General features: G+C 46.9%; 1 protein-coding gene across 1 annotated transcript in view; it reads left to right on the forward strand.

Moving 5' to 3' along the window:
- Positions 1–23,592, forward strand: part of VTI1B (vesicle transport through interaction with t-SNAREs 1B) — a 231,541-nt gene that overhangs the window by 147,325 nt on the left and 60,624 nt on the right. Inside the window, exon 5 of the mRNA XM_085627149.1 lies at positions 9,003–9,064. Coding sequence (XP_085483275.1) covers positions 9,003–9,064 — 62 coding nt within the window. The remainder of the gene's footprint in view (positions 1–9,002; positions 9,065–23,592) is intronic.

Below are 23,592 nucleotides of genomic sequence, written 5' to 3' on the forward strand. Positions count from 1 at the left end.
CCACTGCCTTTTAGGTGGCTACTACCATGCCCTGTGGCGCACGGTGGCACCTAGTTTTACCAGCAGTTCCAGAAGACCCCTGGGTGTCCCTGGCTAAAGCTATCTAGGATGTCTGTGATGCAGCTAAATTTGAAATTCACTCTGGCTTGGAAACGATTGACTGATTCGGTTGGGTGATGCGTGCTACTAAATCAGGCTTTTTGTTGCAGTTGTCTCCCCTCTTCTTGCCCCCTTTGTAGCTGCTAGCTGCTGATTTTTAGCTCTGACAGTGCAAGGAGGTCTGCTAACCAGACCACAGGGCCAGTGCTTCTTCCTTAAAACAAGGTAATGTCTGATTGTTCTACAATTAGCCAAGGCCTATCGCTCCCCTGTAAGTCCCTAGTTAATGGTATTCCCAGGTACCCAGGGCAAGGGTACTAAAGAGGGTCTCTAAGAGCTGCAACTTATCTTATGCCAACCTTAGGGACCCACACACAAATTCTGCACAGATTGTCGTTGCAGACTGCATGATCTGGTGCAAATGACACACTCCTTTGTGCCGTGCCAAAGACACTGCTTGGGCTAAATGTAAGTCACCGCTACAGCAGGCCTTGGAGTCCTAAGGTAGTGTGCATTATAGTCCATGTGAGGGCATAGGTGCATGAGCAGATATGCCCCTGTAATGTCTAGCTCCATTGCCAGATATTACAAGTGAGCTGGGAAGCCGCCTTAAGGTGTGTACTGGGCACTGGTCAAAATTAGTTTCTGAGCTGCATAATAGCTCCACTGAAACCTATGGTGTTTAGTATCCAGCACCTAGTATTAAAAACCCACACTGATTCCAGTTATGAATTTATTAACACATGCATGCAGAGCCCTACTAGTTCTCTAGTGTACTGGCTGACTGCCACCACAGACAAGTTCCTGATCTCCTAGGAGGTGAGAGCCCGGCTCTCAGAGGTCAGAAACAATGTCTGCTCTGGCAGGAAGTGTTTACACCTCCTCCTAACAGGATGGTTAGTAAATTAGCATGGCAAGGCAGGGAGCTTCAAAGAGCCCACCACCTTTGATATGCGATCCTGGCTTCTCCCAGACCTGGAGGATGCCACCCCCTATCCTGAGGCTCATTTGGCACCAGGATAGGCAGGAAAATGTGATATGCAGGAGGTGTGTTACACTGCCAGGCTGGACATACTCCTTGGATGTACTGCCTGAAGTGAACACGAAGATGGGAACTCCACCATCTTATGTGTGGTGAAATTAGGAACTCTGGGATAGGGTAATCCCACATCCCAAGGGAAGTGGCCATCTAGAGTGTGTAGTGACCCCAGGGGTAAGTAGCTCATTGGCTACTGCCCTTCACTCCTCTTAATGCCCCTAAATTTAGTTATTAGCCCCCCCCCCCGATGCCTGGAAATCAGATTCAACAGATGCAAAGAAGAAATGGAAAAACAAGAGTGCAGACACCAGCACAAAAGAGTTACTACTGACTTGGCTCCAACCCTACCAGCCTGCCTGCTGCCCCCGACGGTCGTGGAGAAACTTACTTATCCTGCCTATGTGAAGATTCCAAGAAACCAAGAGGGCTGCCAGTGCTTTGCAAATCACTGAAGAACTCCCTTGGAGTAGAAGAGCTATTCCCCTACAGCCGCAGTCATCAAATAAGCAAAGTCCGGTCACCATCCTGTCGCTTACCGGGACTACCGACTCTGCAGCCCCCCAGGAGGAAGTAGCCATGCTCCCACAGGTAAGATCCACCCTCCCTCCAAGTGTGGGGATGCCAGGGCCGACTGGAGCCGCACAGCACCAATACCGGGGTACTGGCCCCTTTGCAGCAACCAAGGATTGTTGTGTCCAGCCCGGACACCAACCGCTAAAGAAAATTGACTTGTACATCGAAGGAATTCAGGGGCAGTGAGACCCACATCGAGAGTGGGCAAGCTGTCCTGGTTTACCCTTTTCTCTAGAACCAAAACAAAGAGCATGGACATCATTTAGGGTCTCCAGGGGTCGCTGCTGTGACTCCTGGCACACCCCTTGCGACCCCTGGCACACCGCTTGCGACCCCTGGCACTGCCTTTGCGACTCCTAGTAACAGCAGTGGCAAAATCAGTGGCAGGAACAGCAGCTCGTACTAACAGACGTCAGCGAGGGCTTCGCTCACCTTGTTTTTTGTAAATTTTTTATTATACGAATTGTGAATAATATAACATTCGCTATTAGTTAAAAAAAAAAAAAAAGAGTACAAATAGCTTGAATATGACTTTCCCTGGCCACTGAGATTAGTAAAAAAAAAAATGCTTATAAATGTATGTATGTTATGTGCTTGCTTGAAGTTTTGAGTGTGTCTATGTAAGAGAGAGTGTGTATGTGTGAATGTGTGTGCATGTGTAGAATGTGTGTGAATGCATATATATGAATAAGCATATGTATGTGTGAATGAAAGTGAAGGTCAAAGGGCATGTGAAGTAACTTCCGTTACCCATGGCATTTTGGCCACCCGATGCCGTAAAGTACCTCTGTACCCAAGCCCCTCAGCCTGTGTTTTCAGCAGTGTGACCCTGCCAGATAAACGATGGATTAAACCCAGATCTGTGACTGGGGGTGAATGTTTTGCCAATGTGCAACATTCCGTCCATCTTGTGTGTTTTGCTGTTCGCCCTATGTGGGAAGGGTATGCCCAGACGTGGGTCCCATGCTCACTACGCCACTGGAGTCAAGCTATCCTGGCTGAAGAGGTGTGAAACCCCGAAACCGGTCCTAGGATGCTTGATTCCGGTCCAGGGAAGACATGGCTTGGCAGTTCGGGCTGGACTGTTCCCAAGACTGATTTGCATATGGCCTTGTCTGAACTGGGGTGTCATGTTGAGCAAAATAACGATGGATTAAACCCAGATCTGTGACTGGGGGTGAATGTTTTGCCAATGTGCAACATTTCGTCCATCATCTTGTGTTTTTTGCTGTTACCCTGCCAGATAAAGCCCACTGCACACAATCCCCAGGCCCGAGTTGGAGTGGACCAACGGTGTCCCTGCCTGGACATGACTCTAAAGACGCCGAACCTGCCCTCTGCGCCTGGCCACCACAGTGCCGCCCGAAGTGACCTGTTAGTTCTGCCTTTGACGCTGGCCCATACTTGCCTAAAGTCCAGGAGAAGAGTCCTTTAAGTCGCTGACAAGTGTCCAAATGCAATACATGTTTTTCCCCCATAGGATAACATTACCTCTACAGAAATTGCACGAAGTGTGAACTTTTGAAACCAGTAAAAATGTATATTTCGAAAAGTACTTGCCTGGTTCCGATGATCTTGGTATCTGAATTCATATAAAAATCTGTTACTTTTATAAATTAGTGTCAGATTTCTTTGAGTGTGTGCCTTTGTGTACGCAATATATTCTTAGCACTACCCTCTGATGAGCCTAACCTGCTTGCCCACACTACCACCAAAGAGAGCATTTAGTGTTATAATTTTTGCCTCTGTAAACCAATAAGGGTTGCTTGGACTCTTTACACAGTGTACCTCATTTTGGTCCACTATATAAGGAGCCAGCTTTCTACAATGGGTACGAGTTGGGAAACTTCGGCACCACGCATGGATGAGGATAATGCGCTTCTCTAGGTATATCCAAGCATCCATGATGAATATGCTAGTTGATGGCTCATCTTTTTGGCAAGAAAGCAGACTCAGCCTTGGAATGTTTTAAATGAATCTGGGCCACAGCACTTTCCTTGGGCCTGTTTGCCCCACCCCGCCAATTTCATCAACAATTACATCCCTGTCAAGGCTATGGTAGGGATTTCCAATGTCGCCATCATTCAACTCTACCACCAGCCCAACAGGTATTTCAGCCAGTCTACCTCCCTTCCAGCATCCCCAGCCACAAAACTTTCTGGCACCCAACCACCCTATTGGACGATGGATCAAATATTTCCTCCATGGGTAGCAAGCCATCACTTCATACAAGTAGGTCCTCCAAATTGTGTATTGGGGCTACCCCCTCCCATTTCCTTCCAGCCCACCAAACCTTCCACCACCATGAGGGCGTCTGATGGAGGTCCACCTGACTGATTTGCAGCTGGGAGTGCTGGTCCTTTTTACAAAAGTGTCCATACAGAGGGTACTGGCATTGAAAGTATGATCTGTGTGTTGCTCCCACTACTTGTTGGTGCTGAAGCAGGACAAAGCTCTTCATCCTTTTTCATATGTCAACTCTTTTCAACTCCTTCCGGTGGAAGGACAAATTCAAGATGCTCAAGCTAGCAAAAGTTCTGTCTGCCCTAGACCTTGCAGACTGATGGTGGCGTCTGACCTGCAAGATTCTTATTTCTATATTCCCAATCTTCAGGCCCGCAGGTGCTACCTGCAGATCAGTGGTCCAGGAGTATTTGCAGTTTGCAGTGCTTCCTGTAATATTAACAGTGCTCCTCAAGTGTTCACAAAAGTAACAACGGTGGCCGCTGCACACCTCTGGAGGTTGGGGTACCAGTCTTCCCCCTTCATAACAACTGTCCGTTAAAGGCAGGATTACCCCTTGCCGTCGTCAATTACTTCCAGATGATGGAGCACCTCTTTATAGCGTTGGGGTTCAACATCAACGCACCAAAGTCACACTTGACTCCATCACAGACTCCGTTTCATCAGAGCCATTCTGGAAATGGTACGGTTTTGAGCCTTTCCTCCAGAGCGGAGAGTCCTGGATATACAAGCTATTATTCCGATGTTTCAGCCTCTGACTTGGATCTTAGTGTGGATAACTGTGAGGTTGCTGGCATTATTGGCCTCCTGCATCCTGCTGGTGATGCATGTCAGATGGCAAGTGTGGGCTCTGCAGTGGGACCTGAAGTCATAGTGGGCACTGCATCAGGGCAATCTGTCGGACTGCATCCGGGTTTTCAGAGGAGACTCCAAAAAGTGTCCAATGTTGACTGCTGGACAGTGATTGGATCAGTGGCAGTCCCCTCTCCTTACACCACTCGAAATCGAGAGTGGTGACTGAGCATCGCATCAGGGTTGAGGAGTCCTAGAGATCTGAGGCCTGACTTCACATCAATTTGTTGGATGTGTGGGTAATTCGCTTGACGTTGAAGGCTTTCTTGCCCACCAACAGAGGAAGGCCGCTGCAGATGGTCACGGACAACACCACCACCGTGTGTTACTGCAGCAAGCAGGGCGGCTCGGGTTCTTCTGTTCTGTGCCAGGAGCCTCTACGCCTCTGGAAGTGGCCTAACCACCATGGAGTTTCTCTGGTGATGGTCCTCCTGCCAATATCTTTAAAAGCCGCAGTGGATGAATTTAGTCACTGACACTCTACAACCTACACATGGCAGTTACACATGGAGGTGGCATATTTCAATCAGAGGGGAGAATCCTCTCTTGATCTTTTTGCCACTGCTGAGGATGTGCAATGTAAGCATTTCTGCGCGTTGGAGTTCCCAAAAATGCTCTCTCTGAGAGATTCATTCCACCTAGAGTGGAGCTCGAGACTACAGTATGCATTCACACCACTGCATCTTCTGACCTGAATTTTCAAATGGATCAGGAGCAACCGGGCCCAAGTCAACCTAGAGGCAGTGAAATGGGCAAGCTGCTGCTTCAGGAGGGTCTTCTGTCGCAGCAGAATGGAAGGGTACTGCAACTGAGCATGCACCATGCACAAGCTGCATCTACATGCTTGGAGATTGAGCGGTGTCAGTTCACCTCATTTGATCTTCCTTCTGACGTTGTAAATGTCATCTTGGAGGCAAGGCACCCCTCTAAAAACTGAATTTGTGACTTGTTGTGGCACCCACCAAATACCTAGTTGGTGTCTTTTTTTTTTTTTTTTTTGTTTTTGCTGCTTCCCCAGCTCGGGTTTGCTTCGGGCACTGTTAGTCTATTTGTCGACTCATTCAGCTTGTTTGTGATTGCTGGATCAGCCTTCTTTATTTCAATCACCTGTTGTGGTGACTTTGTGAAAGGTTTACAACGCCCCTATGACTTGCATCTCCCCGTGGGCCTCCAGAGTTTGAATTTTCTAGTTAACTTCTCCCCCTAGCCCCATCAGAGCACCAGTGAAGAATATTTCTTATTCTTTTAAATATTTATTCATTTAATTTAACATTTTACAATAGTATCATAAGATGACAGCACACTTTGCACGCAAGTAGAGAATATAAAAAAATTTAATTAAATGACAAATGATCAAGCTAACTTGCAAGATTCACATTTTTATTTTCAGATAAAGTGGTTTCCTGGGGGCGAAAAGAATGAGTTGATTTCTAGATGCAGAAAGAGAGCATTTCGATTTTTGATTACAGGCCCAGTGAAGAATTGTTAAAAGGCAACGGATGTTTCCCAAATGGAATGGGTCTTTATTCCTGACTTATCATTGACTTCTGGAGATAGTAACTGAGCCAGGAATGGTGTTCCGGGTGTAGAGTCTTATCTGTTAAATAAAGCTTTTACATTTGAATCTAAGACTGAGGTCATGCAATCAAATTATCTCCTGGTTGACATGCGGCAAACCGTGTACTGAAGGACAACTTTGATTAGGACCAAAAATGAGCTGAAGGCTACCTATAAAAATTTCCTTACTCCAAAAATGATATGAAATGGACACGACTGAGAAATGTATCTGGAAATGTACTGAATTGGGGAGGTTAACTAAGAGCCATTCCAGCCTGTATTGAGAAGAGCAAGGTAAAATGTGTATTAAAGCTTGGGTGCGAGGAGAATAAACTATCTTTTGTGTTGGGTTGAGCATGAATAGGTTGTCAATCCTTTGCTGGTAGTTCAGGAGCTACAATTGGAGAGTAAGGATGTCTTTGATGGTTGGCGAACAGGTTTATCAAACACTGTATTGGTTTATTTTAAATATTTCTACTTACCTCCATTACATATAAAAAAGCAGTGCAAAGACGAAACTTTAAAAAAGTGCGAGTTTTGGGAACATGCAAGTAAAGTTCAGAAATTATAGCCAAATAACAGTGATGCATCCTTGTTAGAATCACAATAACATGAAAACCACATTAAAATTCATTCTGGAGTATAATTCATAATGCATAAACCAATTCCTAGGTCAGATGCACGTGTAAAATCAATTTACAATACAGGCCCTGCATTCAGCCTTCTTGTTCCTTTCTCAGAAAACAAAAAACAAGCCGATCATGTGTGAGAACCACGAGTGCAACCTATAATCAATATCATCTGCCCTATGGCACAGTGATCAGGTAATCACAAGAGGATGTTATTTTTAACTTCCTGAACAGAGGGCAAAGCCAATTCCAGCTTGGGCCGGCTGTTTTTGTGCAGGAAATGTGATATTGTGTCCTTATCCCCCATAAACTGCATGTGCAATCTTGAGACGGGTGTGCAACCCATTTAGAACCATAGGCTGTAGTTGTAGCCTGAACTAGCGACAGTGAATTTCAAATTTCAGCATACCCCTTTAACTGCTGCAGTGCTCTCACCATTTATTTGACTGCTGTCCCGCCAGAGATGATCCAAGCCTATACCATTAAACATTTTAGTTACATTCCCCCTAGAGCTATGACTTTTTTAATGCGTTCTAAACATAATACTTCTATAGCAGATTGTGAATGCACATCCCAAGTGGTATCTGTTTAGGCGGATCCAATGTAAACGGGTCTTTAAAACTGCTATATCTGCCACAGGTTGTATACCCAGCTCTGTGTATAAGGAGAGTAGCCGTGTCCCTGGAACCAATTTTAACAAAGTCTGCTGGAAATTATTCTCTTTTATTAGCTGGTCACTGACCGTGTTTTTACACTGTATCAACCCGATGCGTCTCATTCTGTCTGAAAAGCAACACATACAATTTAATTAGAAACAAAAATGCAAAATCTTCTTTTAAACACATACCATATTGATTGAAAACGAACTGAATAGAAAGCCAAGTAAAAAAACACATACAGCCATTAATTATTATTATTATTATTAGCATTTGTAGAGCGCAACAGCTACCTCCAACGGAGGTGTCCCGGCGCTTGCATCCATCCAATGAGGGGTCTGAGCGAGGATGAAACTAGGGGAGGCCAAACAGCCAGTAGGGATTCTAGGCAGTATATGGGAGGGTGAAGTTGATTTATCAACTAGGATAGTTTGTCTGTGGTAACATGGCTGAAGGAAAATCAGATATTTGTGGCTTTTTTGTAGGTTTGGACATTGTTTTTTGTGTGGGTGTGATTTTTGACCCGTATGGTTGTGATTTTTTTGGATACAATTTGTTGTATTCAGCTACTGATAGGGCAGATAAAGTTGGTGCAAGTGTTTAAGTTTGTATACATGTGTTAGAATATGATGATTGTGGTATTAGTAGAGGAGAAGGTGTGCTTTTGAAATAAATTAGCTCTGGCTGTTTGTGGGACCAAGTTTTATTCATGCATGAAAGATTTAGGTTTGGAAAGGGCAATAGAAATTTTGACATGTTATAAGTTTTCTGAAAAATCAATGCTATTGCGCACTCCCATCTTGTAGACTCATCGCGTTCTAGGAATGCCTGTTTTTCGAGATGGCAAGTGACTTCTCCCTTGACTCACTGCCTTGTATCATTTTCCTAAATTCACTAAATACTGACATTGTGGTTGCTTCCTTGTAGTGAGCTACAGCTCTTCCCCCTTAAAAGCCATTTCCTTTGGATCTTGTGCCCTCCCAACTGACAAAATGTTAGATTCTCATCTTTTATGTTGGGTGTTAATTGGTTCAGTGCTCTATAAACCTATATACTCAGTAGAGTACACCTAATCCTAGCAAGTGCTGCTGTATGCCAGTTTCTCAGAATCTGGCAGGGCACAGGAACCACAAAGATGCTGTAACACTGACTCTGGCAGATGTGGCCATCCATTGGGGGTGCAGGGGTTGCATCATGGTCTGGCAGCTGGTAGAGATTATTGCTCCTGGACTCTTTGAAAGTCACCTTAGTGGGAACTCAGTTGTACTGTGTCAACTTCTCAGTGATTTGTTAAAGGCTCTGTCAGCACCCATGCAAGATGTTGTAACTAACTCAACTTTTATGTTTTTTCAGTTGATAAACACCAGTGAAAATTTAAGCAAGAGTCGAAAGATCCTCCGTACCATGTCTAGAAAGTAAGTTTGTATTGTTCTACCACTTTTTGTTTTATAAAGAATATTTTAAAATTAATTTTTAAGCCTGTGACATGCATGATAATGGTGTTTCATGGTTTTCTCAGCAGCTGTTTTAGACCAATATGCCTAGTTATTTGGCATGTTCTCAGTTTTGAAGATGGGTGTGGGAGGGGAGTGGTGGGTGCACACAAGGCATGTTTACCAGCATGAGATTAATGTAGATGTGGGCATATACCAGTTATGTAATGACACCTAATCCGAAATCAGACAACCTATTTTAATTTACAAGTGATCCAAACTAAGGATTTTGCCTCCTTAGTAAAGAATGTAAATACAGACAACAAGTGCTAAAGCATTAACAAGGCAAGTGAATTTTACCAAAGCAGGTAATGTAACACAGTCTACGCAATGACCACTATACATACAGTATTGCATCAAATCCACACAATTGGGAAAGATACGTGCAAACTGAGCAGCAACCCAGAACTGAGCAGTGGACACCTGTTTACCACTGTAGAACATAACAAACAACAAAGTGATACTCTATACAGAGCCATGTAAGGATCTGGCCGCCCACTTTCCATAATTAAACCATACATCATTCTATTGTAACCGTGCTCTTCACCATCCAAAAGAACAAAGTGTAGTGTCCACAGACCACCATCAGTCCGTTTAGCTAGAATACCTGAACCGTAAGGTGTGCTCAGATTCCAGTAGTGCTGTGGGATGATAAAATTGTAGAAGTACAGAGACACAAAATAAAGTATAGACCACAGCTTACTGTAACCTACTATGTTATGCATCATGCTAAGCCTCTGAGCGCTCCAGTGGAACCTGAGGGTGTGATGTGTATAGGCTCTTGCACAGCATGTCTCGCCTATAAGCCTTTGTAGCCCTCTCTGTGAGTATCAATATGTAAATGTGGAATTCAGTGTATTTCAATGACCACTTCAGCACCTAGTAGTAGTCAATGTGAAGTTGCTGAAGCTTAATTTCTGTATTTTGACATGAATGTATACTTTCGTAGCAAGACACTCTTATAATTCATATACAGTTATTTAATTCTGATATCATGAATGTTTTAATATAAGAAAATTCTCAACAGTCTTCATTTATTCGACTTTTACTTTAAGTATTAACCAGCTCATGTTAGTGTGACGGGGCAGGGGCGGCAGAGACGACAAACAAGAGAATTGAGGTTGGTCGAGCACTTTATTCTCAACCTATTATAGGGCTTCTCATAAGGATGTTCGGTACAAGAATGTTATGTCTCCGGCTCTTCAAGTGTTGGACTGCCTGGTCGACACTCAGGGCGGCACCTTCCTGTTCGAGTTTCAGGCCAGCTGCTGTTGACTCCCCTCTCTGGTTCCCCTCCGAATCTTCCCTCCGTCGTGTAGGACAAAAGAGACGAAAAGTATAGGTTAGGTCGGGGGACTGGTGCGCCGGGACACACGTAGGGGCCGGGAGTGAGGGAAACCAAGTGCTTTCAGTGCTCTCACTCTCTCTCGTGACTGTGAGGGGGGTGCACGTGTGAGGCGATACTAGGGCAGGATACTGGATGCGGTCTCGATGTTACGGGTCTGGGTTCAACAATGGCGGTGAGCTGGCTTTCCCCAACCAACCCGCTACCCTTCCACGTACCTGCTCGAGCCACGCTCCTCCCCTGGGAACGTGGCCGGGCGCCTCGCGGTACCGTTGGCCTCCTGGCTTGTCGTCTTCCTCCGGTCTCTCTTCCTCCGTACTGCTACCTCCGCTTCTCCGCTCTCGAATCGTCCTCCTTCTCCACACTGAATCTCCTTCCGCCTCCTGGGAAACGCCGTCCGTCCTCTTCCGGGATCCTACCGCTTTTGTGTAACCTAGTAACGTGACGTCATCGGTGGGAGTGGCCTCGTCATTCTGAAAGGCGAAGTTAAAGGAGCCCTGTCCAGTTTCCACGGGCCAGTCCTGCGTGTAATAGGGATATGCCTTCTCAAGTGGTCCTGTCACCTCTGGTTGCTGCAGGGGGAGAGAAGGGGTCAACGAGGCATCTGGTGTACAACAGTTCTGATTATAGGAGGGCGAACCTACAGTATCACACGCCCTGTCACAGTTAGCTTTTAATCATAAGCCAGTAGTAGCACAGTCTTATTCATTTAAGCAATATGAAGTAACAACCAGACCATTGATGGTCAGCCTGCTCTCCCCCGTGGTATTGTGAGGCTGAATTCCGAACACTCACCATGATAGTCCTGCCTGTGATTGGCTTGAAAGTGGCTAGTCATCAGTCATGCAGTAGACGCAGCTAACCAATAACCCCTGGCAGCACATCAGAGGTGTATCCCAGACAGATAAATTGACTTGATGCTGCTGCTCCACAAATGTTTTCCTGCTTTAAAGGTGGTCCAGAGAAAGGCCTTAGAAACCAAGCAATGTAGGTATGTTTCAGGTCCCCGGAAAGCAACCTTCAAAACTCAAACAATTAATGCCGCACTTGTACCACACCTTTGTGTGTTACATCATGTATTCTCCTCAGCATTGCTCCTGGATCAGCAAGGTGAAGTGACCCTTGTTAGAAATTGAGATACTGGTTGACTGGAGTGTGAGCCGTGGTCAAGTAGCAACCACAATCCTAGTCAGGATAAGGCACACGAAAACCCCAAATTAACTTGTGCTCCACCCGCTGGCATAGAGCAGTCGGCTTAACTCAGAGGCAATGTGTGAAGTACTTGTGCAACACATCAAACCGTAAAACAGTGTAAACACCACACCAAATTAGAAAACTAGAGCAAAATGTAATAAACAAAGACCAAACAACAAAAATCCTATTAGTAGAACTGGAGTTATGATTTTTTACTGAATCAACTATAAAACACGGCCTAACAGCATAAAGCGCAAACCTTGGATATCTAGCCATGCTGGACCAGCTCAAAGTCAAAAGTCGAGTCCAACTGCGATGGAGCGCGGATCGGATGTAGTCCCAGATTAGTCCAGCTGAAGTTTTACCTCCTCAAGTTTTGTGGCAATAGTCCTGTTCGTGTTGGAGAGGATTGCTGTGAGCAGTGGGTGGTGTGGCGAGCGTTGCAGACGGACGGGCTGGATCTTCACATTAGCAGTCCCACGCAGGGTGTAGATTTTGCTGTGCGAAGAGATGGACTGGCGGCGGTTGTGCTGATTTTCGGTGCAAGTGGCATAGTTCCTGTGTGAACAGGCCGTTTGCAGTCGCAAAGAGCCCAAAAGCTTTATTTCAAGAGCTCGAGAGCCACTCCAAGGGTCCAGCACCTGGGAGGCACCACTTGGGGGCGTGGAGTCAGGAACTTGCAGAAGATGAATCTAAGAGCTATTGTGGAGCCTTTTATGTTCCTGTGACTTAGGTCAGGCAGCCAGCGGATTAGCCCTTGGAGTCACTCTGGGGTCCTAGGTTCAAGGTGAAGTTGAAGGTCCAGTTCTTCTTCCCCAGGCAAACGGACCGCAGGTCAGCACAGCAGGGCAGCAGCTCCTTCAGATCAGCGATTCAACAAAGTAGCAGTCCTTGTAGCAGCACAGCAGTCCATCTTCCTGGTAGAGTATCCACAGCCTACTGAAGTGGTGGTGTCTTCGGTCCCTCTTTTATATACAGTTGTGCCTTTGAAGTGGGGAGAAGCTTATGGAGGCATGCCTTTTAAGTGCACAGATGCCATGCCTGACCAGACTAACTACTGGGGTTATGCAGCCCTATGTGTGGAAACATGACAAAGTCCATTAAGGTGCGAGTGATACTGGAATTAGCTCCTCCCTCTGATCCTTCCAATAGTGGCACATCCAGTCACACCTAAGCTCCCATTGTGTGTGGCTGTGTAGGCGGAATATACAAAGTCCAACTGCCAACTACACCAAGTCGTGACCAGAGACCGGCTGCAGGCACCAAATGGCTAAGGCAAGAAAATGCCATTGTTCTAAAAGTGACATTTTCAGAACTGTAATTTAAAATCAGACTTCACTATAAGTTAGGATTTTAAATTAGGATTCCAGAGACTCTAAACATGAATCACTTATCTCTTTCCAATTGGCAATTACACTTCTAAAATGTAATGAGGCAATTCCAATGTTATCATGTGGGAGAGATAGGGCGTGCAGTAGTAAACAACAAATTCAAGCGCATGTTCAGCTTTTTAAATACATTGCACCCTGGCCTGGGGGCTGTCCAGGGTCTACCCTTGGGGTGACATATGTATTAAGAAGGAAGACTTGGGCCTGCCCAAAGGTTTATTTTGCCAGGTTGAAATGGCAGATTAAACTGTGCAGGCAGGCTCTGTAATGACAGGCCAGAGATGTGTTTAATGGGCTACTTCAGTGGGTGGCACAATCTGTGCTTTAGGCCTACTATTAGCATTAATGTACACACCCTGTGCACATGTAGTGCCACTTTACTAGGGAGTTATAATTAAATTAAATATGGCAATTAGGTATAGGCCAATTCTACCATGTTTGGAGTAGAGAGCACAAGCAGTTTTGCACTGGATAAAACTGCAGAGACCTAAAGGCATCAAAACGAATTCAGCAAAAAGTAGGAGGAAGGCAAAATGCTTGGGGATGACCTTGCAGAAAGTTTCAGGTTCAACAACCCTGAACTCTCAAGGCATTGTCTCAACACATATGCCATAGTACACCAGTAACCATTCTCAAAATCCCACACTCGCCCATGACGAGTTTCATACCACCTCCTCACCTGAAACTATGCTCCTTTTTTGAGCAGCCTTGTGTACAGACACTTCTGTCTGAAAGTACTCCTTAAATAACAAGCATTGGCATAGCCAATAGGTCTCGCCTTTGGGACCTTATAAGTGTTTAGCCATGCAACAATTGCATAACTAAACTTATAAGGTCCCAAAAGCGAGACCTATTGGCTATGCAAAGCGGCCGCGAAAGTAATCACGATCACACATCAAAGCGGCCGCGAAAATGAAAGTAATCGCGTCAAGCGCGGCGCGCGCGCCCGCGCACATGCACTGTAGCTCTAGGCTGGCCTGGTAGCACTTTTTGGAGCCCTCTCAATAAGTCTCGCCAGACCAGCGCATGCGCTGGGTCAGGCGAGACCTAAAAAACAACAAAAGCAGACAAAAACGTCAGAATCCTCAATGAAGGTTGTTGTTAGTCCTGGTCTATTTTGATGCTAAATACATTCTAAAGCTCTTTGAAATAATATTGCCATAGTAAGGGCTGTTGACCACATTTTTAGATTATATCTAGTATCTATGAACGTATAAAGATGTTTGAAGAACTTAAGTGCAAGGAGAGCAGTGATCCTAATACAAATACACAGTTAGTTAATACAATTAAAAATTACATGCTAGTGTTACTATTGATGCCTGCACTTTGTGCTGGGTAGAGAGTTTACTCAAGTACAGGACAGAATGGATGTATCCATAGTCCAAACAGCCCAAGCATCACATCTGTGAAAAGGATCCAGAGGTCCAGTTTTAGAAGAGAGGATTTGGAATGCTTTTGGAAAGCAACACGTTGAATAATTTTTTTGAGATAAATGATTGCTCATGGTTCTGCAACATGGTAAGGACTGGTTGAATGCTATTCTTTCAGGAGACCAAGTTATGAAGATGATGAATAGATCTTAGTGAAGGAGTTTCAGCTAGTGTAGCAGTTGAAGTCGAGACCCCTCATTAACCGAGAGTGATGGGAACCAGAGGAGGGCAAAACTGCCTGGGACATGTTAAAGCGAATTGTAAAGCCACATGAAGTTATGCAATATGTGCTTATTAAGAGTAGCTGACAATTCATTTCTTACGTGTGAGATGGAAGGAACTGGATATCCCTCATGAAGTTAGATGAAGTGCAATTAAAGTTTGTTGCATCTGTGTTCTGTCCGGCCCTTTGTTTTCCACTGCAAGAAGCCTGTGCCATGAGTCACCTAACAAGTTCTCTTTGTAATTGAATCATGCCACCCACCAACAAAACTCAGTCTCTTTTGGGAACTCCTTATTTGATATTCCTTTTCACATAGAAGTCCTCCACCCTCCTAGTGAGGCCATGACACTACCAACATTTGTTGGCAACTGAATATAGTACTGGGCTATTGGCCTTTTTACCTGAACCCCTTGGGGACATTGACTATTTGCTGTCCCCGGTAAGTTCATGTAGTATGTCATGACTAGGCCCCCCACATTTTCACCATGGTAAGTTCATGTACTACTACATACCTCTTACATCCCCTTTTATCTTGTGTTTTTGGATACCTTGAGTTGTGTGTCTGGAAGAAATGGACAAACTGGGAGTGACAGTTTCACTTGCAACTGGCTACCCTGGCGATGTGGCCTATGTATCGTGAATGGTTTCAGAGTAGCCTAGATCTACATTCAGAAACAAGTGTTAATGCCATAGAACTTAACAAAGTTACTTAGCATACATTTTTTAAAATGCAGGATAAACACTGTCTGGACGTTATATTTATTGTGTGTGATGCAGGTGCTACCTGGTTTAGATGTTCTACCCCACATCACCTTCCACGAGTATGCCTTGACAGTTGGACATAATCGTAGTAATTGATTATAGGATCCTATTGTTAGGTCCTGCTTAAGACAGCCCTTGCGCTGTTTCAAGCAAGATCATTTGTTAGCTTACTAGAGGGGTTAGAGATCGCCTAGTTCTTACCATTGATTGGCATCATTGTCACTCTTAATTGCTTGCTTATTCATCTCCTCGATACGCTTCCTTCATCTTCATGCTTGGCCCTCCCCTGGAGAATGCACACATTATTGGGTCCTTTCCAGCTTGCTTTTGTTTAGGAACTAATTTTTTTTTGTTTAAGCACTTTGAGAGTGCATGTGTTTTTCAGCTGTTTTCCTTGTGTACTTTTCCCCGATCTCTCAGCTCTTCCCACCCGCCCTATGTTGTTCTTGTGCTTGCCTCAGTCACCTGTCCACCCTCAATTGTCCATGTGCTTGTCCATTTGCTTTCCTTGCTCCTCATGCCCAACCTCCTTTGTGTGCTTTTCCTAGCCCTTCCCACTCACCCTCTGTTCGTCTGCTTGCCTCCGACTTGTCGGTGTGCTTGCCTCTGACACTTCTGCCCACCCTCAGTTGACTATGTGCTTGCCCTGCTCCCCTCAGTTGTCCATGTGTGTGCTTCCAACCTCTGCCACCCACCCTCTGGTGTCTTTGTGGTTGCCCCAGCTCCTCCCACCGACTCTCTTTTGTCCGTGTACTTGTCCCCACCCCTCCCGCTCACTCTCCATTGCCTGTGTGCTTCCCTTAGTTCTTCCTGCTGAGCCTCTATTCTCCATGTGCTCTCCCTCCCCTGTCACCTGTTGTCTCCCTTCTATGTCCTTCTCTACCTCTCCCGCACCCTCTGTCCATGTTGCCTCGCCCTTCAACCCATTCCCCCGTTAGTTGGAAAAAAAACAGACGGGGAAGTGGGTTGTGGGGACAAGGCAACGTGGATGAGGAGAGGAGAGAGTAACGCATGTACAAGAGGACATGTCAAAAGGGGTGGGGGAGCACAAGGATAAATTTTTTTTTATATATATATATATTCACTGAAAAAACCATCGGTTTCACACATGTTATAGTTAGCGGAAATTTTACTGATAAAAAACCAATGAAATTCCCCCGTTATAGTTAGTGCAGGCAACTATAACTCACGCGACCGCAATCTTCTGCTGATGCTAATACTGTATTTAGACACTTATTTGCCCATGTCTTCTTCCATACATTTTTAGCTATACATATATTACAAATATTTTTTTTTCATAAAGACACATATGTCATCAGCAGAAGATTGCGGTCGCGTGAGTTATAGTTGCCTGCACTAACTATAACGGGGGAATTTCATTGGTTTTTTATCAGTAAAATTTCCGCTAACTATAACATGTGTGAAACCTATGGTTTTTTCAGTGAATTTGCAAGGTTTTTTAAATGCTAATTCCTAACTATAACGTGTGTGAAACCTATGGTTTTTTCAGTGAATTTGTACAGTTTTTTAAATGCTAAGTTACGTTACGCCATTCGTGGCGTGCGCGCCCACTTAACGCAGTTCGTTCCGTGCGCGCGCAGTAAGCATGCACTTTACGCAGTTAGTGCCATGCACGCACGGTGGGCACGCGGTGCACTACGCGCAACGCGTGCCCACGTTACGCTAGATGGGCCATGTACGCACGATGCGCTTCGCGCACTGTGCGCACATGGAGGACATATGATGCACTTCGTTTTGAAAGGTAATATTTTAATTTTTCGTTATTTTTATAAGCCATGCACAAATGGTGCCCTTCGGGCACCATTTGCACACGGGGTGGACAGTGTGGATAAATTTTTTTTTTTTCTTTCTAAATATTACAGTTTATCTCATCTGTTATAAGCCATGCAAAATTGGTGGCCTTCGGCCACCAATTGCACACGGGGTGGGGAGTGTGGATATTTTTTTTTTTATATAATTTTTTACCGTACGCGTACGGTAAGCGTAATCGGCGAAATTAGCGGGAAAAAAAAAAAAAATCCGTTTTTGGCCTTGGGGGATCTTTGGGGACTCCCTCAACATGGCTATGTGTGTGGGAGCTGTCTAAACAGCCCCTTTACATGTTTTTGTGCTTTGTATTTTCATCATCACTCTCAGTGCGAGAGAGAAAATGGCGGCCGCCGCTTCCTGGTTTCGGCCGATTCGAATGTTTACTAAGATCTAAGAGCCAATCAGAATCGCGCTCGCGCAAGCGTACCGTAAGCGCACCGTAAGCTGGCTCAGATATATATATTGATTTAAAGGCTATTTTCTCAGAATCTACTGAACAGATTTACACCAAACCTACAAAAGGCACTTCCTTGACCTGAGGACTACCTCTCTGCCAAATTTCAAGTAATTATGTTCAGCCGTTCGGGCTGTAGCCCTGTCTAAAGGTCCTATGGAAAAATGCATGGGAAAAACGCGTTTTGGGACCCCCCTTTTATCTCAGCCCCCGCTTGACGAATCCCCCCGAGACTTTCAGGGTCGGAGCGGAGCGTATCGCCCCACCCATTTTGAAAAATTCGCGAGGATTCGTCGACCGGCGCCAAAGTTATTCAAAATAGAATGTTGCGGATTTCCTATGGAAACGTGGTCCTAACTATAACTACCTACTGGCGACCGCCAGTAGGTTATTTATATATATATATATATATATATATATATATATATATATATATAATATTTTTTTTTAAGTCTTGTTTCAGCCGGCACCAATGCACACTCTTTCAGTTTAAAAAAAAGTGTATACGTGCTGGCTGATCCATGGCGATTTAATTTTAGCAATGCTGCACAGCAGACATGCTGCTGTACAGCATGGCTACAAAACATTGCCACAGCCAATGGCTCTCATAGGCAAGACCTGTTTGCTTTGCCAAAGTTTGTTAATAATGAGTTTTTATTAATATTTTATGAATAATTTAGTTTTGACCTGATATTGATTTAGTTTTTTCTATATTTTGTATTTGTGCTTTATAGGGTTGGTACATTACTTTATTTTTATTTTTAGGGGGAGCTTTATATGCCACCAATCTTATATGGTTTCCTATATGGTTTCCTTTATCTGAAAGAAACAGTTAGTTATAGATTCCTTACCTTCGAATTACCCCCAGGTGTCAGACCGGATCCGTAAAGGTTTTCATCAGCAGTACCCCTGCGCGTCGGAAGGTGGCGTCGGTCGACTCTGTTCGACGTTGGTGTCATGGTCACCGGGATGACGTTGCAGGACCTACATAGATGCCACCCTTGCGCGCTGACGTCGGTTCTTTTTTTCTCTGTGCCAGCAAGTGCAGATCCGTATAGAGTGGTATCTCCAGTCACTTTTTGCCTGACTTTTTCTCGTCTTTTGTTGACCTAGTTTTTTTTAGTCCATCCTGATGCATGAGGGGTGCCCAGCTTCAAGGCTTGCGGTTCCTGTAGCAGACTGATGTCTGTGGCGGATCTGCACCGCGTGTGCCTCTTCTACCTGGAGCACGACCATAATCCCAAGGCACGCTCTGACTGCCGGACCATGAATTCGAAGTCTTTGTAGGAGCGGTCCCGAAAGCTTCTCAAGGCCCGGCAGTCTGCTCCGTGCCGTTCGAGGTTCCGGTCGCGTAGGAGGTCGGGGGACTGGTCGGGGAGCCATCATCACTCTTCATCCAAGTCTTCGCACTCCGGGTCAGGTAAGTCGAAGCACAAGAAGAAGTCGAAGAAGCATCGTTCCTCTTCGACTTCTCCCCCTCTGTCGGCCGACGCAATGAGGGATGCGGGTGGAGCTCTGCCTGCAGAGCCTGAAGGGCTGACTCCAGGCTTCCCCCCCTTCCCGGGACCCGGAACAACCCCCGCTCAGCTGCGCCAATTTTACGAAGTGATGCATGACATCTTTGGGCAGCCTGACTCTGCCTTCAGGCCACGTGCACTCGGTTGGGGGCCCTGGCCCTTCGACACCAGAGGCTCCGGTCTCAGCACCAGCAGGGTTCCCTTGGATCCGGATCGGTGCCAGTCAACCTTGTTATGTCTCCGCCGGCGCAGATTCCACCGACACCACGTCCGCAACCGGCTTCTGCTGTGTTCCCGGCCTCCACCTCGAGGTAGACTCAGATCTGGACTGGCGTAGACCGATGCCGAATACGCACAGAAAGGTACTTTTGTGCCCCTGTTCTACCCTGGCTCTTTGAGACCAGATTGGCAGCCAGAGGAGAGGGAGGCGGGCTGGGAGGGGTCTGGAAACCCTCTAACTGACTAGTTAGGTTATGGACCGGACTAGAGCAAGGAACTGGGGGAAGCCAGTGGTCTGGATACCTCACCAGACCTTGGCATGTTGTCTCCTACCGTGGCTACGGAGGAGGGAATGTCGTACGCAGTGGTGTTGCGTAGGGTGGCCGAGGCTCTCAGCCTCGAGCTACCTACGGTGACAGGACTAACCTCTCGACAGAGGTGCTTCAACCGGCAGCGAGCTCTTCAGAGCCCCTGCTGCTGTTTATTGAAGCCCTAAGAGACATCCTTTTGGGCACTTGGTCCAGGCCCAACACAGAGGCTCCTGTGGACAGTATGATTGCCCAACGCCACCACCCGGCCCCGGGCGACCCCACTTTCCTCTCCCAACACCCCACCCCTCAGAGCTTGGTGGTCCAAGCTTCCACCTCCAAGGGCGTGTTCCATACCGCTCCACCTGATAGGGAATCCAAAAAGCTGGACCATCTTGGGAAGAAGATGTTTTCTTTCTCCAGCTTAAAACTGCGGTCGGTAAACACTGCATGTCTGTTGGGCCGTTACACCCACTCTGTGTGGAACATGGTTGCGTAAGTGCTGCCTCAGTGCCTGGGGGAGGCCCGGACCGTACTCTCTCGGGCAGTTGCCGAAGGGAGAGATGCAGCTAAGTTTACCATCTGCTGTGTGCTGGATACTGCCGACTCACTAGACAGGACGATTTCCACATCGGTAGCCCTTCAACGCTATGCCTGGTTGAGGTCAACAGTTTTTTCAGGGGATGTCCAATCCACTCTTATGGACATGCCATTTGATGGCTGTCGCCTATTTGGTGACCAGGCAGACAACGCGCTGGAGCGCTTTAAGGACTCTGTCTACAGCCAGGTCCTTCGGCCTCTCCACCACCCGACCTGCGCAGTCTGCCTTTTGCCCCTTTCGTGTCTACGGAAGGGTGCCTCGCCACGTCCCGCCGAGAGCTACGGGCCGGTGCAAGCTGTTCAGCCGCAGCGCGGCCGGGGACGTGGGAACCACCGCCGTGGTTCTGGGGTCTAGCCGGTGGGCCAGTCCACCACAGCCCCCTCTGCAGCAGCCTCCAAACCTTCCTAGTCCGACCTTTCAGGGCCACCAAACGCCAGTGGACGGCAGGATTCGCCATCACCTCCCCCACTTGCGCACCATCACGTTGAACAGGTGGGTTTTGTAAATAGTCCGAAGGGGCTACTCCCTCCCCATCGAGACTACCCCTCCCTCCATGCCACCTCAGTACCATTGCATGTCAGGAGATCATCTGGTCCTTCTCCAACAGAACGTTTCGGCACTCATGGCCAAGGGAGCCATCGAGCGAGTTACTGTCCCAGAAGTAGGTCGTGGTTGCTATTCCCACTACTTTCAGGTGCCCAAAAAGGACAAAGGCCTGTGTCCTATCTTGGATCTCAGGAACGTCAACCGCTTCCTCCGGAAGGAGAAGTTCAAAATGTTGATGCTAGCTTAGGTCCTGTCTGCCCTAAACTGCGTTGGAATTGCAGGATGCTTATTTTCACATCCCTGGCCTGCCAGCCCACCGGCGTTACCTGCGGTTCACGGTAGGCCACAAGCACTTTCAGTTTACTGTGCTCCCCTTTGGCCTTGCCAGCGCCCCTCTGGTGTTCACGAAAGTAATGGCGGTGGTCGCAGCTCATGTGCGCAGATCAGGGGTTCCAGTCTTTCCCTATCTCGACGACTGGCTGTTGAAGGCGGGCTCACCCCTCCAGACTATGGCCGACCTCCTGCATTCGCTGGGGTTTTCTATCAACATGCCGAAGTCACACCTGACTCCCTCTCAGAAGCTCCTCTTCATCGGAGCAGTTCAGGACATGACGCAGTTTCGGGTCTATCCTCTCGAACAGCAAGTCCGGGATATTTGTACTATAATTTCAATCTTTCAGCCTCTATCCTGGGTTTCGATCAGGATGACCCTCCGGCTACTGGGCCTGATGCCCTCCTGCATCCTGCTGGTCGACCATGCCAGATGGCATATGCAGGCTCTGCAGTGGAACCTGAAGTTCCAGTGGGCACAACATCAGGGAAAACTGTTTGATTGCGTCCAGAACTCAGCGGGCACTGCACACCAATTGCAGTGGTGGCTAACAAAGCAGGATTGGGTCGACGGCAGATACGCCCCCCCCCCTCCCTTCCCCAACCAGAGTTTGCAGTGGTGACTGATGCATCACTTCTGGGATAGGGCGCCCACATGGGGGAGGCGGAGATCAGAGGCCTCTGGTCTCAGGCTGAGTCTGGGCTCCACATCAACCTTCTGGAGCTTCAGGTGATTAGTCTTGCACTAAAAAGCATCCCGGCCCTCTGTCCGGGGAAGAGTAGTGCAGGTGTTCACGGACAACACCACCACCACCACCATGTGGTACTGCAACAAACACGGCGGGGTGGGGTTGTGGACCCTATGTCAGGAGGCCCACCGCTTCTGGACATGGCTGAATCATCAGGGCATATCCCTGGTGGTTCAACACCTGGAAGGTTCCCTGAACACCAGGATGGAAGAACTCAGCCCGCAGGTGCATGATGGATCACAATGGTGTCTTCATTCGAAGGTGGTACAACATCTCTTGTCAAAGTGGGGAGAGCCTTGGTTAGATCTATTCGCCACTGAAGAGAATGCGCAATGTCAGCAATTCTGCACGTTGGAATTTCTAAGGCGGCACTCGCTAGGCAACGCTTTTCGTCGCGAGTGGAGTTGCGGTCTTCTATACGGCTTTTCCCCTTATACCACTTTTGCCCAGAGTGCTGAAGAAGATCAAGCATGACCGGGCCCAAGTAATTCTTGTGACTCCTGATTGGCACTAAGAGTCTGGTATCCCGAGCTGCTACTCACGGCCATCTATCCTCCGATCAGATAGCCTTTTCAGGAGAACCTTCTGTCACAGCAGTAGGGGACGGTCCTCCACCTCCTTGCGTGGAGATTGAGTGGCGGCATTTGACGTCGTTTGACCTGCCTCCTGAAGTCTGCCGTGTTATCTTGGCAGCCAGTATGTTATGAAAAATAAACAGAATAAAAGTTTACCACCCATTGGAAGGGACGGGTGGGATAATGTTAGCCTGCATGTCTTTAATGAAATCTAGATTCTCTTGTCATGGTAATAGGAGAATCGCAATTTCATTAAAAGACCGGAGGCTACTATTATGCATGTTGGTAGCTTTTGTGAGCAATTAGAGCTCTTGTATAAAATGCCAACTGGAGTTTAAATAAACTACTTAAAACGGATGTGAGCAGTTTAGGATAGGCTTCTCTGCCTTTATAAATAAATTGTTCAAAGAGTTGTTTTTTATAATGTGTACTCGCGTGTATCCCAGAAGGCACCAGTAGCTGATCAAGAAGGCAGAGCAACTGTCACTTTTTTGCTCGAGAGCTCGATCAGCTGCTGCTGGTTTCCAAGAAACAGAGGGGACACGTGCCTTTGTTCTTTGTTGCGGCGATTATTGAAGGAAAGCACCTCCACAATGGGACGACGCAATCTCCGCGCTGCCAGGGTACTTTGCCTCAATGGCTTTCTTTACTCCGATAACGGAGAATGAGCCGAAGGAGCCAAATTAGCGGGTATAGATGGTGCATGTCCCCTGCAGTATTGCCTGTGGGATTGCAATGGGGAGAGAGGCGCCCGCACTCGGCGGAGCTCTCTCCCCGCTGGCCACTCGCAGAAGTGCGATTTGAAAAGCGGAGTGCTCCACAAGCTGGAGTCTGGGAAGCGCTAGCAAAATAGCGTGCACCTGCTCTCAAGGGGTTAAAAAGTCTGGGGTTAAGCTCCGGTGAGGAAATGAAAGGGGGGGTGCGAAAACTGAGAAAGGGTGAAGGAAAAGCTGATCTCTGTAAATTGGGGATCAGTTGT

Source organism: Triturus cristatus, chromosome 9 (genome assembly GCF_964204655.1).
Source record: "Triturus cristatus chromosome 9, aTriCri1.1, whole genome shotgun sequence".
Classification (NCBI taxonomy): domain Eukaryota; kingdom Metazoa; phylum Chordata; class Amphibia; order Caudata; family Salamandridae; genus Triturus; species Triturus cristatus.